The 14757-nt window shown below is 45.5% G+C and overlaps 1 protein-coding gene across 1 annotated transcript in view; it reads left to right on the top strand.

Moving 5' to 3' along the window:
- Positions 1–14757, top strand: part of WDFY4 (WDFY family member 4) — a 328638-nt gene that overhangs the window by 94386 nt on the left and 219495 nt on the right. Inside the window, exons 14-19 of the mRNA XM_054572378.1 lie at positions 9273–9487; positions 10733–10827; positions 11732–11948; positions 12506–12582; positions 13623–13844; positions 14499–14677. Coding sequence (XP_054428353.1) covers positions 9273–9487; positions 10733–10827; positions 11732–11948; positions 12506–12582; positions 13623–13844; positions 14499–14677 — 1005 coding nt within the window. The remainder of the gene's footprint in view (positions 1–9272; positions 9488–10732; positions 10828–11731; positions 11949–12505; positions 12583–13622; positions 13845–14498; positions 14678–14757) is intronic.

Genomic DNA, 14757 nt, shown 5'->3' with positions numbered 1-14757 from the left:
CTTAAACAGTGAAAGATTTAGGCTCAATATAAGGAGACACTTGCAGAAACTTGATGCATGGCTGTGGAGGTAGTGAGCAACTTTGCACTGGGCATTCCAAGCAGGCTGTTAGGCTTGAGAATGGAGAGAATCCAGACCCTGAACCAGAGTTGGACTTGATGACCCTACAATCCTGCCTGACTCTGCAAGCCCATGGCCTGGGAATGTGGCTGAGGAGCTTGTATTTATTTTAGATACCCATCTGACCTCTCAAGATGGTGGAAACAGCCACACCTGTTTAGGTGTGCTTTATGGCCAATTCTGTGTGCCTGTTACTAAATTTAGGTAACTTTTGTGTGAGGTAGAGCCATGAGTACTTAGTTTTTCCCATGTTTTGACGGGTTGGCCTTAAACATGATGGGATGGGTTCCTAGTGCCCAATCTAAAGTGTCAATAGATTCAGTTGGCTTTGCCTGGACTCAGCTCAGGCTGATTCAGTTTCCACAACATCCATGACCTACAAGAGGTTGAGGGTGCTGCTGCTCACAGAACCTGCAAGGTAAAGGCAGCCCTGAAACCTGGAACTAACTAGCTGGTGCTCTGTGAGCTTCAGCACTCAGCAGACTGAGAGGCAGTGATTGCAGCAATGAAGTGGCCTCTGGACTGGACCTCCTGTTTTGAATTCCTGTCTCTCTCACCAGGTAACCTCAGCAAGCCATAATCTCTTTGGGCCTCAGTTCCCTTATCTATAAAATGGGCAGTAATAGCACCTAGCACATGGTGCTTACCTGAGGTTTAAATGAGGTAGTACACAAAAACACTTAGAAGAGTGCTTACAAATAATAAGCACACAGTGACTTTAGCTGCCATCACCAGTGATGGGACCTAAGGACAAGGCAGGCATGTACTTCTCCTGGTCTGAGCTGGCACACTGTGCAGTGACTGTGCACACTGGCCGCTCAGTTGGAAAGAATCTCATTGACAGTAAGTGAGAAAAAACTGTAATTGGGGTGGGGGAGCAATATCCTCCAAACACTTGCATCCTACAAGCAGAGGTGCTCTCATACATGCTGTTTCTGTTAACTTCCACACACATACAAAAGTACAACATGCTGCAAGATAGATATTTTCATTATTCTCATTTTTAAAACTAAGGAGACAGGCTTAGAGAAAGTTACTAATCCAAGTTTGCCTATTAGTTAGTGTCAAATTAACATGAGAACCTATTTCTGAATAGATATTTGTATGCTGTGTTCCTTGTGCCTAAAAGATGAAGGGCGGAGAATGTCTATTTGGAAGCTTGGAAGCAGCACACTAGCCCTTGAGACAGTTTGCTTGTGGATAGATCTCCCTTTTCTGCAAGAAGCTGTGTTCTATACAGTCTTGTTCAAGGAACATCTTCCATACAATCATGTATGGAAATGTTAATAACATAACAACTTTGTTTTTAAAATATTTCTTAACAAAAGAGTTGTGTCAGCAGTTTACTTTGTACCAGAGCAATAGAGAAACTCGGAGTAAGTGAATGCCTCTCTTCCTGTGCTGCTGGAGAATGCCCCCACCACAGGTAGGAAGGGTTGTGGCTAGAGGCTGGAGGATGGTGATGGGTCTCTGGGAGCCCTCCACTGGGCTATACTGCTTACCTGATCAGTTCGGTCAGAGTGAAGAGTGTGTCCAAAGTGATGGAAACTCTCCACAGATATTTCAGGTTTCAGGGTGCACAAGCATCCTCCTGGCTGGATGTCTCAAGCCCTGGTAATGTTCTCGTGTTCCACCTCAGGGCTGACCACAGGCTCATTGCAGAGAAGGGGTTTGGGTGCTGGGGTGAATGAACCAGGCTGACAACGGCCCATGACCCCCATCTTTCCCATGCTCACTCTCACACCCTGATGTTTGCCTTTGTATGCTACAGTGCCCTCTCCCAGAAAGATTGTTTCCCCTGCTGGCCTGGCTTCGTTATCCTTTAACACTTCATTGGCACATCACTTTTTCTGTCTTTCCTATCAGCCCTCTGAGTTAGGTGCACCTACTGTGTCCTAGAATAGCTTGGGCCTTGTTCTTACACTTCCTAGGCAGCTATTGCATCTGAAGCACAGAGATAGGTGCTAGGGAAACAAGGGGGAAGAGTTCTTGACTCAGGAAGCAGCTCACAGTGTAATAGGTATGGAGTGGGATGTGGAGGAGAGAGCGAGAGTGAGAGCAAGAGAGAGAGTGCAAGTTGGTTGGGAAAGTCAAAGTTTTCTTAGATGAGAAAACATGTAAATTACATCTTGACTAACAAATAGATGTTCACCAAAGGATAGGATTGAAAAGTCCTTTCCCAACTTTGGGCATTAGTCAAGAATGTCATGGTATATTAAGCAAAGGGTGAGCATGTTACTAGGGCTGGAGTACTGGGTAGACCAAGGGAAGGATGGGAAGTAAAGTTGGAAAAAGACAAATACTTTATAAATAGATGATCCTCAGCTTCAGTTACCAGGAAGCATTGGCCATGATATATGTGTAATTTCTTTTAAAAAAATGCAGAAGATTTGGAGTGGGAACTCACATGCATCTTGGTCTTCATTGCAAATCTGTGCAAGTGCATCAAGGAAGCCATGGGATTTAGACCCTCTTACACTTAAACCAAGATCACACACTGCCATGCCTACAGGGCCATATGGGCACCACAAATGAGTATATCATGCTTCTGGAGACTATGGCAAAATGGAAAGTTTATACCCTTACAAAGAGACAACTAAAGTAAGCAAAGATGAAAACTAAAATAGCTTGTCAAATAAACGAGTCTGTGCGCATCCCACTTACAATCTTTGATCTTTGAACTGAAGTCACTTAAATGGTACCATCGCTCTCCTGAAATCATCAGATAAAGAATATGTCAACCAAATTGGAACAACTATTACAAATTTCAGTAGGTCAATAGAAATTTCCAGTTCTTTTTAAGTGTCTGGGGGAAGCAGGTGCTGGTCATCTGATGGTTTTTACATCTATGTCAGGACAAAGTGGTTCATGTCCAGAAGACACAATGTGGACTGATGTAGTACCTAAAGCCCATGCCTTCTTGGATGAACTCACCCTACTGGTATCATATGGGTTCTGGGACCATATTAATCTGGACAAGGAAATAAAGTGGGGAAGAGAGAAATAAGGAAGAATAAACATCCTTGTCCATGGCTGGACAAGGACAGACTTGAAAGTTCAACCATTAAGTAGAGAAAGCAGAAACTCCATAAAAGGCCACCTTACAAATTTCTCTGTGATAATTTACCTTGAAAGTCCAGCCTGTCAGCCAGTCTGGTGACCCTGCATGTTTACCACTGAGTCCTAATTGAACCATCATCCCCTTTCCTGTGTTGAAAGTAATATGTGTTAGGAAAATCAATCCATTTGTAGGGGGAGACTGGTTTCCTGCTAGTGCTCATATTTTCACTAAAACCCCATTTTACTGGAACCAACACTGAAAAAAACAGCACATTTTATTCAAAACAAGGCAATATTGATATTGACAGAACTGCAGTGATAATGAGGACGATCAATTTTCCCTCCTCCATTATGGGGTATTGAGCAATTTTGGAGTAAACTTGTGGTATCATTAGGCAAGATCAGCATTTCTCCTTTTTGAAAACTTTTTCTTTTTTTCTTTCTTTTTTTGTTTATTTAGATTTTAAGTATTCTTGCTGGCAGGGGTTGGGATTGGGATGGTGGGGTGGGGGGAAGGAAGCAAAACTAATAAACCAAACCCCCCAGAAAGTACCCAAAACAATAAATGAAGTGCTGGTAATAAAAACAGGATATTATAGACATATCTTTTTAATTATCAGTAATAATACATTGTGATATTACTTTTGCATCTTGCTTCATATAATTCTTCCACTTACCCCAAGACTCCCCAACTCTTCCTGCAAATTAAAAGATTGCAGTTACCAAATACCAAGTTCTGGGTGATGGAAAGTTCAAGTCCAGAGGGTGGAAGCTCCTTTTCCACTTTGAGAAGAATGGAGATGAAGGCAGGGGGGCAGGTTCTGTTGGATGCAGGAAGAGACATTCTGAGCATCAAAAGAATGAGGTGGGGAAGGCAGTCAAGAATGTTGGGAAGGTTTCCACATGGAAGGGCTCCTCAAAGTAAAAATTATGGGAGTATTTATGGCAGATGAGTTTTGGTATTTCTACCTTCTGTTTCTGGTCCACGCTGGTTACACATGTCCCTTTACCAGGTCAGGCTGCCCGTGTACACACCACAATGACAGGGAAGGGGTTGTCTCTGTCCACTCAGGCTGCTATGACAAAATACCACAGACTAGGTGGCTTATGAACAACAGGAAATTATTTCTCACAGTTTTAGAGGCTGGGAAGTTGAGGATCACAATACTGGTAGATTCGGTATCTGGTAAGACATTGATGATCCTCTTCTTACACCGTCCTCAAATGGTATAGGGGAGAGGGAGCTCTCTGGGGTCTCTGTCATAAGGGCACTAATCCCATTCATGAGAGCTCCACTTTCATGACCTAATAATCATTTCCCAAATGCCCCACCTTCTAATATCATCATATCAGGGGTTAGGTTTCAACATATATATTTGGGGGAACAAACATTCAGTCTGTTGCACGGGCTATCATCTTTGAGTGAATAGATTTCTCATTCATATCAGTAATGTTGGCAAAATGATGACATTTCAGAATGGCAAAATCCTGCTTGGAGGCATTTCCCCTGAAAAACCATTCTAATTTAGTTAAATTTTAAACTAAAATTAAATAAAGGTTTAAATCTGAAATTTTACTGAAAGTAAGGTAAAGATGGAATTTCACTGAATGCCATCAGTCTAAGGCAGGAGCTGTGGGTGCTGTGCTTCTGGAAGGAAGGTGGAAAGACAGAAGGGTGAGCTGGATGACATTCATTTAAAAAAAATCTAGAAACTGATGATCAACATTATAAATATGTTTCATCATACAATATAATCCTTGAAACATACATACTATAAAACTGTGTTCACAGCCTATGGAAGAATGCCATTTTATTAATTTCTATCCCTTAGTGATATTTTTTCTTGATCATCTCTGGGAAGGGTGCCCCCAGAGATGGTGGAGTGAGGTGATTCTGAGTCAGGTTTTGCCCTTACTGTGTGGCCTGGGCAATTGACTTATCTGGCTCAGTTTTCTCATCTCTAAAATGGGTATAGTAATAATATAATATCTTCCTTATAGGGTTCCTTACAGTGATTGTCTAATGTATACATGACAACATGCTTCATCTAGGGCCTGGCCTATCTTGAATATTTCCATTACAGGGTTAAATTTGGCTGCCAAAGTAGGTGCCAGGCCCACAGTTCCTTATGACTCTAAGAACTCCTTGAAATGTCGGGGAACCCCTTGCCTCCAAGGCTCCATAAATTCTCTGCTAGAACATGTCTCTCACTGGGCTGAGATTATCTTCTTACCTGTCTTGTCTTTGGTCCACGATTTCCTTGAGAGCAGAGACATATTCATCATGAAATGCTTAAAACTTTTCCCAGGTGTGACATTGAAGAGGCAATTAATGCTTGTTGGAGGAAGAAAAGGAAGCAGGGAAGGACTTCAAGAAAGTTTTCATGGGGAACACATGTGGGTGAAAAATGATCTGAGATTCAGTGGGACCAGAAACCAGTCCTCATTAGATATAAATTATTCAATAAACACCTTTATGGTTATTTCTGGCTTTACTTTGGTGGATTAACCTAGAAATCATCTACATTGTCCTAGATCTTTTTTCTTGAAACCACAATCCAGGACAAAGTTGTGCAGTATGAAAAGCATGCTAGTGCTTCACTTTGAGTTCATTGGAAGTGGAACCTAAGACAGGGGTGCATGTGATGAGATTCACCGAAGAAGGGATACAGGGGAAGGGAGGAAAACAGGATAGTGCAGGGGAAAGAGTTGGGTGAGGATGTGCTGTCAGCTGAAATCTAGTTTCAGCTTGTGCCCATGGAGGTTCTGAAAATGAATTACACCACAGAGGCTAAAGGGCACAAACTCATTGGCTATAGTCTGAGGCATGCATGCTTGTATGCGTGTGTTTGTGTGCATGTATGAACATATGTATGGGGGGAATACATAGCCCATGGGCAGGGCAGCTCTCACTGAGGGGAAGGCATTCCTGCAGAAAAGGTCCAGCTGGGAATGGGATGCTTACCCAGAAAGGGGGTCTGGGTGGGACCCCCATAGCATCTACTGCAGGAAAATTCCATTAAGATCTAACTGATATCACTCTCACTTCAGACAATATTGTTTTTTATTTTTTAAATATATGTTTTATTGATTATGCTATTACAGTTATCCCATTATTCCTCCTCTTTATTCCCCTCCACCCTTCACCTCCCTCCCACCATCATTACCTCCACCCACTTAGTTTATGTCCATGGGTTGTACATATAATTTCTTTGGCTACTATTCTTAATCTCCCCCTGTCTATTTTGTACCTACTATTTATGCTTCTTATTCTCTATACCTTTTCCCCCATTCTCCCCCTTCCCCCTCTCCTCTGATCTCTATTTCTGTGATTCTAATCCTGTTCTAGTTGTTTGCTTAGTTTGTTTTTGCTTTTTAGGTTCAGTTTTTGATAGTTGTGAGTTTGTTTTCATTTTACTGTTCATAGTTTCTGATCTTCATCTTTTTCTTAGATAAGTCCCTTTAACATTTTATATAATATGGGCTTCGTGATGATGAACTCCTTTAACTTTACCTTAACTGGGAAGCACTTTATCTGCCCTTCCATTCTAAACAATAGCTTTACTGGATAGAGTGATCTTGGATGTAGGTCCTTGTCTTTCACGACTTTGAATACTTCTTTCCAGCCCCTTCTTGCCTGCAAGGTGTCTTTTGAGAAATCAGCTGATAGTCCTATGGGAACTCCTTTCTAGGCAACTGGCTCCTTTTCTCTTGCTGCTTTTAAGATTCTCTCCTTATCTTTAATCTTGGGTAATGTAATTATGATGTGCCTTGATGTGTGCTTCCTTGGGCCCCACTTGTTTGGGACTCTCTGAGCTTCCTGGATTGCCTGGAAGTCTATTTCCTTGGCCAGATTGGGGAAGTTCTCCTTCATTATTTGTTCAAATAAATTTTCGATTTCTTGCTCTTCCTCTTCCCCTTCGGGCATCCCTATGATTCGGAGGTTGGAATGTTTAAAGTTGTCCCAGAGGTTCCTAAGCCTCTCCTCATTTTTTTGAATTCTTGCTTCTTCGTTCTGTTCTGGTTGAATGTTTATCTCTTCCTTCTGCTCCCAGTTGTTGATTTGAGTACCAGTTTCCTTCCTTTTACTGGTGCTTCCTTGTAAATTTTTCTTTGTTTCACTTTGCACAACCTCCACTTTTTCCTCCATTTTGTGACCATGCTCAACCAATTCTGTAAGCACCCTGATTATCAGTGTTTTGGACTGTGCACCTGATAGGCTGACTGTCTGTTCATCACTTAGTTCTATTTTTGGAGCTTTGATCTATTTTTTTTTATTTGGGCCATATTTCTTTGTCTCAGCATGCCTGTTATGTTGAAAGGGGAGGAGTCTTAGATATTCACCAGGGCGGGGCAACCCGGGTTGCTGGGTTGTGATGCTAACTGTGGGGGAGGGGTCTGAGAGGGAACAATGCCCCTTTGCTTGGCTCCTTGGCTCCTTGCTTGGCCAGCTTTCAGTGGCTTCCCCTGATACCCACAAGTAAATTGAGCTCTTCTGGTGTTGATTCATGTGTGGGTGGGTTTGTGTACATTCTAGGACTCCGTGGGTCTCTCCAATGGACTCTCCTGTAAGGCTAGAAATTTCTCCTGCTACTGCAATCCCCATAGATTTTTACAGCCAGAGGTTTTGAGGCTTTCTTTTCCCACACTGGAACCCTGTCTTGTTCTCCAGCTGTTCTTCCCAGTTTATCGGCACGCAAATGTGGGACTGTCTGGTTTGCCAGCTGTGGCCTTGCCCACCTGGTCCTCCAGCCACAGCCTAGCCATGTGTCTGGTTTGCCCTGACAGCCTGTCTCAGCCCCTCCTACTGGTCTGGATGAATGTTTCTTCTTTAACTCCTTGGTTGTCTGACTTCCATACAGTTTGATTTTCTGGCAGTCTGGTTATTTTTTGCTTTTAACTTTGTTGTCATTTTGGTTTTGCGAAGAGGCAAAGTGCATATACCTATGCCTCCATCTTGGCCGGAAGTTGCTTCTTCTTCAGACAATATTTTATACAACAGTAAAAGGGAATGTGGATGTCCTCAGAGATTTTATAAGGAAAATTCCTGCCCTCCCCACCGTCATGGTTTGTATATCTAAGGAAGGCTGGGAATTCCAGATGTTTATCTTTTCATGAATGAAGATTGTCAAACAATGTATTCTATTTGGTTCAAATGTTTACTGAGCTGACTCCAGCACTCTATTCTGTGATCTTCTAGGACATAAAGATAGTAAAGTGACTTGAAATCTAACGGGGGGGAGATAAGAACAGGCCTGTCTGTGTATCAGAAAGTGCTTAAAATGGAGAGCAGGACAAAGGATATTTGGAAGCTGGTAGAGAGAGAGATGACACCCAGGGGGTTATTTATGGTTGTTGCCAATGGTTTCCCCAGGGGCTGTGACTCCAGCTGGCCTGCGCACGCTGTGCATGTTTCCATATGTGAAGATAAAGAAGGCTGGTCCACCATGGCCAGCAGGGTGTGGGTGATATTTCCTGAGACCTGCACTCCCAGGCTAATTCCATTTCCATGGCCAGGGGGTGCAAACTCAAATGCAAGGCTATTTAGTGAGGCAAGCCAGCTGGGGGTAGGGATGCAGGACCCACCAGAGGGCACAGCCACTGCCCAGCTCCACTATTTCTTGACAGACACAGGACTACCAAACTGCCCCACAGGATTCTTTCTGACTTTTGGGAGAGGCCACATGTCTGGACTTTTATGTGAAATCTCCAGACTTCACATAAATTTTAGCAATGAATTCAGAAATTACTTCAACATTATGTGGGTTGACAACCATCCATCTCTGGGGTAAATGTGCAACTCACCTGCCTATTTTCAGCCTCTGTTTTTGGCCATCTGCCTCTGTGGTATCTGATGCAGGTAGCTCCTGTCCTCCCATAAACTTGTGTCCAGGGTGCAGGGCATACTGCTGCATGTGAGGAGGTCACATCAGAGGACACTCAAGACAGACAAGAGTAGAGTGAAAAAAGGCTGTGATGGATGCAGTCTCTGGGCCTCATGATCAATTCAAGGCCTATCTGGGAGCCTATCAAAGTTGCCCACAAAACATTCTGACTTCAAAGACTTAACATGGGCTTTGGTTACTTCTTAGCTTTCCAAGGAAATCCAGTGCTCCATGGCCAGTCACGTCCAGTCCCTGGTGAAATCAGAGAAGAACCGTCAGGTCATGTGTGAGGCGGGGATGCTCAGGACCCTCATGACCTCCTGCCACCAGGCCCTGATCACCAGCACCAGCTCCCTGCACTCGGGCCTCATCAGAATTTTTGAAAAGCTTGCTTCTCAGGCAATCGAACCAGATGTGTTAAGGTATCATTTGCTGCACATAAAATACTGCTGAGACAGTGATGGCTGTGCTCACACACAGTCGGCAGGAAGCGTGACCAGAACAGGTGTCCCCATACCCCTCCACCATCCAGGGAGGAGCCTTGGGACCATGCAGGCAATATAAGGGCCTACAAAGCATACAGAGGCCCTCCCATGAGCTTCTGGTCTTGGGGAGAGGGGACAGTGGTGAAAGGGTCCTGTGACAATACAGAGTAGTGCTGCGGGAAGTGTTGGCAGAGGATGCTGGAGCTGCCTGGAGCTGGGAGAACCATTGTTGGGAGATTAGGAGTAAAGAGGTGGGGATTCAAGGAAGCCAGCTTGTGAGCCTGGAAGCCCATGCCTGTGGAAGTTCACCAGACCAGGAAAGAAGGAAACCCAGCATGGGAAAACATTCTGTGAGGGGGTAGGGCTGAGAGGCCTGACTGTGCCAAGGGGCTAGATTGCAGGGAATTCAGCTGGTATGAGGGGCAGCAGCCAGGATCATGATAAGGAGGATGAGAGAGGCTATGCTACTGTAGCCTATAGAGGCCTTCCTGCTGTCAGCCCCTCCAGGAAACCACAGCTTTCCAGAAGAGCCAAAGTAGGGAGGGAAGAGGCACAGGGCAGAGCAGACACAGGACAAAAAGGCAGAGAAAAGAAAGGCTACAGGAGGGAGGTCAAGAGTCTCCCAACTACCTGTGTCAGGGCCGTCCCACCCAGGCACCATGGTGGAGGAAGGACAGTATTTAAGGGTCACATGCCTGCTGGGACTCTACTGGCACACAGGACCAAATGCAGAAGGGATGGAAGACAGCTCTTTTAGCTGAGAGACATGGGACAAAGGGGCCAGGCAAGCCTCTTTCTGCCCCTGATAGGCCTGCTGCCAGGCAGTGCCACTGTGTTTAATTCAGCTCTTTGGTAAACTCCATTAGAAACTTGTATGAATGTTTGACTAAGTTATTTTCCAACAAATTTCTTTTCCTCTCAAGGTCTAGTTTGAGGCGCTTAGCTGATCACTGCTATGTCAATAGCATCTAAAAATTTAAAACTCATCAGTCCTTTTGACTGGGTACTGGGAGAGGAATGGCCTGTTTCTGCATTACTTGAGGAAGGGTTTCCAGGCAGAGAGAAGAAAGCTGGGAGGAGGATCAGGAGCACTTGGATAGAGGAAAGTGCTAGATAAAGCTGGAGAAAACTGCCGATGAAATCTCTTCTTCATTTGCTTCTCTCATATGCTATGGTATTCAGACAGTTTCTAGGTCTTGGAATTCCCCCACCTCCATCAGCCGCGATGAAAATCCCCAATTCATCTTGTGTACATGGAGGGGAGTCTGGATGTTCAGGTGAGTACAAAGAACAGGGGAAGTTTAATGGGAATTGAAAGAACATATGCATTCCTTGTAAGGGCTCTTTTACAACAAATGTGAAGCAGACAAATTTTAAAAATGATTTTGCCTTGCTGCTCAATGCAGCAAGTGAGAAAAAATAGAGGTCTCCGGAAAGAGACCAGATCTTTAAGGAGAAGGATGACCCTCACCCCTATATAAGATCAGTGAGGGTGAGCATGCACTTGAGACCTTTGGGCCAAGATCACAGAACAGCTGAAGTACCCAGTGCTGCTTCTGGGTGGAGGTGAACAGCAATGGCTTTCTACACAGCTCACAGCTCAGAGGGTATGGAGGTCAGGAGGCCAAAGCATTGGGTGCATCCCCTAGTTTTAGGCCGGGCACCTGGGAGGATGTCAGACTACGGAGCTGGCTTGGAGAAAAGAAAGCTGTGCACACACTAAATGTAGGGCTATTTAGAACATTAAGGCAAGGAGTCCCAACTGGAGAGTGAGAATAGAGTGAGGCTTGGGCTGTCAGCCAGAGGTGGGAGACAAGAACTTTCAAGGAGAACAACCTATTGTGAAAAAGAGTGTGGAAATCGGTGAGCCAGGACAAAACTTCAGTGAGTGATTGCCATTGGAACAAGCCAATCACAGCAACAGAAAGAGGGGACATAATGGAATTAAAGGGAGAAGTTTCTAGAAGTACGTTATCACCTTAGTTCAGCATTATCAGAATCAGCACAGAGCCCAGGTGGGAGGGCCTGGGAGAGAGCTCCCTTCCGAGTGGCTAGGAAATAAATGCATGATAACTCTGCCGCGCCCTCCTTCCCCATCACAGAAGTGTCAGGCTGTTGGCAGAAGACGGGTACAAAATGCTTTGAACAAAGACACCTCTCTTCTCTGGCTTGCTGCCTTAGGGTCACAGACAGTGGCACGAGTGACTGCTGAGGGTCCTGCAGGATCTTCCCAGGATGCCAACCCATGTCCAGCGGTCACACAGGCCCAGAGCTCTACCACTGCCCTTCAGACAGCGCTGAGTCTCATCTCCATGACCTCCCCGCGCAACCTGCAGCCTCACAGGGCTGCCCTGGCTCCATCATTCATGGAATTTGACATGTCCGTGGAAGGCTATGGGTATGACAAGCTTTGTATATTTTAAGGACCCATGGACAAAACCAAAGTGGGGAAGGATTGAGGGAGGGAGGTGGGAGTGGGTAGGGCAGGGGAAGGTGGTGGAGGGTAAATGGAGACAAATGTATTTGAAATATATATATATATTTATATATACATACATATATACATATATACACACACTTAATTTCCCAATGCCTCAGATGAGTTACATTGCTTATAAAATTGTAGTTCCCATCAGCTCTCAAAACTCAGTGGTGAACTACATCTGGGTCATGCATACCCCATCTACTCAGTGACTTCTCAGGGGCAGTGTCCTCAGCTGCATAGGGCCAGGACCCTCTCCTCTCCCTGGAATATCTGCATCCTGGAATGTTCTTTCTTCCAGTCTCTGATTTGGATTCCTTTTCTGAGGCCATGGTACCAATATCAGCCACTTCCTGTCACTGGAATCTCATGGTCCAAGAGCAAGTTAGACCCCTGCAAAAAGACAGAGAGGCTTTGTCACAAACAGATGTTGGCTAGAGCATCAATAATCTGAGACACTTTCCTGTTTCTAGGTGTTTGTTTATTCCGACGCTGTCTATGGTTATGGGAACCAGCACTGAGTACTCAGTCTCTGGAGGGATTGGGACAGGTGGGTACTTCCCAGGGGTTTAGCTCAGCTGAGCTCTCCTCACTTCTGCCAGGGGAGCAGTAAGTCCTTAGGAAGCCTTGTTGTCAGGTTTCCACTTGGCATATCAGGAAAGCATGAGTATTCCTTTTGGTCCTGTGTATCTGTAGATGAGTTATTTTTCTAGTTTGCTATGCCTTTCTCAGGGCAGGGTGTCCTGTTCATTGTGCTTCCCAAGGGCCCAGCTAAGGTCCTGCATATAGCAGGGGCTCAGTTAACACTGATGTGTTCAGTAGGTACCTGATGACTGAGCCTGGGTTTGATTAATTTTTCCGGTGACTGACAAAGGCTGAAATGGACACCTCACCCCTTCGTGTAAATCTCTCAGGAGATAAACATGAGTTCTATATTGATGGCCATTCAGGAATAAGCTTGTCCTTGGCTCATATAAGGATCAGCACAGGCCTTGGTATGCTTTACAGGGTTGCCTTTAGCTGACAACCAGGAACCCTCTGTTAGGAGAACCAGGGTTTCTATGGAAAGGTGGGTGCTGAGAAGCCATTCTATTCAGGGCCCATCAGTGTGGGGGAACCAAGTCTGATTCTGCTCGTTCATTGAGGACAGCTGGCCCTGCCTGTACTGCCAACCCTTTTCTTAGGTGGGAGGGCATGGATTTCCTTAGAGCAGAGCATTTTCCCTGCAAAGTTCAGCTCTCTGCCCCATTTAGCACACTTTAGATCAGCTGAACAGTGGGCCAAATGGTGGAAGGCCTCAGGGTTGTGTCCACTCTCCACTCCCTTGGTGAGGCAGCATGGAATAATGGATAGGAGACAGCTGGAAAGAATGTTTGAGGATCTAGGCTCATATCCTGGTGAGAAAAGAACTTTTACTGAGAGTATAGGTAATGAGACAAGAGCATCCTGCTGGGTGCAGTCAATATAAAATGGGCATAAGTCAGAGAAGCATAGTAGGCCCACGCCTGGGTGAAATCAGAGCCACAGCAGGTCTAGACAAGTTTTTACAACAGGACAAAACTTAAGGGTGTGCTTGTGTTCTGACCACAGGTGCTGCCAGGTCCTTCCCTCCACCTGGGGGCCTGACCTTCTCCTGCTGGTTCCTTATCAGCAGGCACAGCAGGGTCACCGAGGGCCACCCACTGCGCTTCCTGACCCTGGTGCGCCACCTGGCCAGGACAGAACAACCCTTTGTCTGCTTCTCTGTCAGCCTCTGCCCAGAAGATCTCTCCTTGGTTGTTTCTACGGAAGAGAAAGAGTTTCAGCAACTGGGTAGGTTGTTGGGAACCAAAGCTGGTATCTCCTATACTTGGGGACATGAGGCTGAATCAGCAGCTCTTGGCATGAGAGCCTAGGAGCCTTACCCTCCTTAGTAGTGTTGGGAGCAGGCCCCAGCTCTGTTGTTTTAGCCTGGCTCTCTAAGTTTACTTGCCTGTGATGGTCCTAAGTGGCCTGAGATGGCCAAGCTCAGTGTATCCTGGCCACACCTGTCCTTCTTATGGGCCCTAAAAGTATCACTGTTTCACAGCGAAATATGAGAAGGCCTAGAGGATGGCTTGGCATTCTTGACACACAGCACAACTATCTTTTCCTTGCTCCCTCTAAGGATTTTGCCAGCAAATTTGTATCACTGTGGAGGCAATCTGGTGTGGGGTAGATGTGGAATCTGACTCTTGGGTTTGAACCCTGACTGTGTGACCTTGGGCGAGTTACTTAGCCTCTCTGTGACTCAGGGTTGTCATGGAAGTGAAATGAGCTAATATTTCTAACAGTCCTTAAAACAATTTTGGGGACAAAGCATGACCTCAGCAATGATAACTGGTGTAAGAGGGGGCATAGCAGTGGCTCCTCTGGCATGAAGCCCCATTCTCCTGGTTGCCGCAGTATGTTGCCACATGCAAGTCTGGTGTTTTTTCTCTCTTTCAGATGTCATGGAACCTGAGGATGATTCTGAGCCCTCTGCAGGACGCCAGCTTCGGGTCAGGTGTGGCCACCTCTTGGCTTGTGGTCAGTGGCATCACCTGGTTGTGGTTGTCACCAAGGAAATAAAAAGGAATTGTACCGTTTCCACCTATCTGGATGGGCAGGTTGTTGGTTCGGCCAAGGTGAGATGGTTCCCCAGCTGTGCTTGCTCCTCCGCCACACCTCTGGGCCACGCCACCGTAGGCGGCCTCACTTCAGCTCT

This window comes from Pteronotus mesoamericanus, unplaced genomic scaffold (genome assembly GCF_021234165.1).
Source record: "Pteronotus mesoamericanus isolate MK-2021 breed Mesoamerican mustached bat unplaced genomic scaffold, CSHL_Meso_final contig_230, whole genome shotgun sequence".
In the NCBI taxonomy this organism is placed as follows: Eukaryota; Metazoa; Chordata; class Mammalia; order Chiroptera; family Mormoopidae; genus Pteronotus; species Pteronotus mesoamericanus.
The sequence above is the reverse complement of the archived record's forward strand: the minus strand, read 5'-3'. Positions and strand labels throughout refer to the sequence as shown.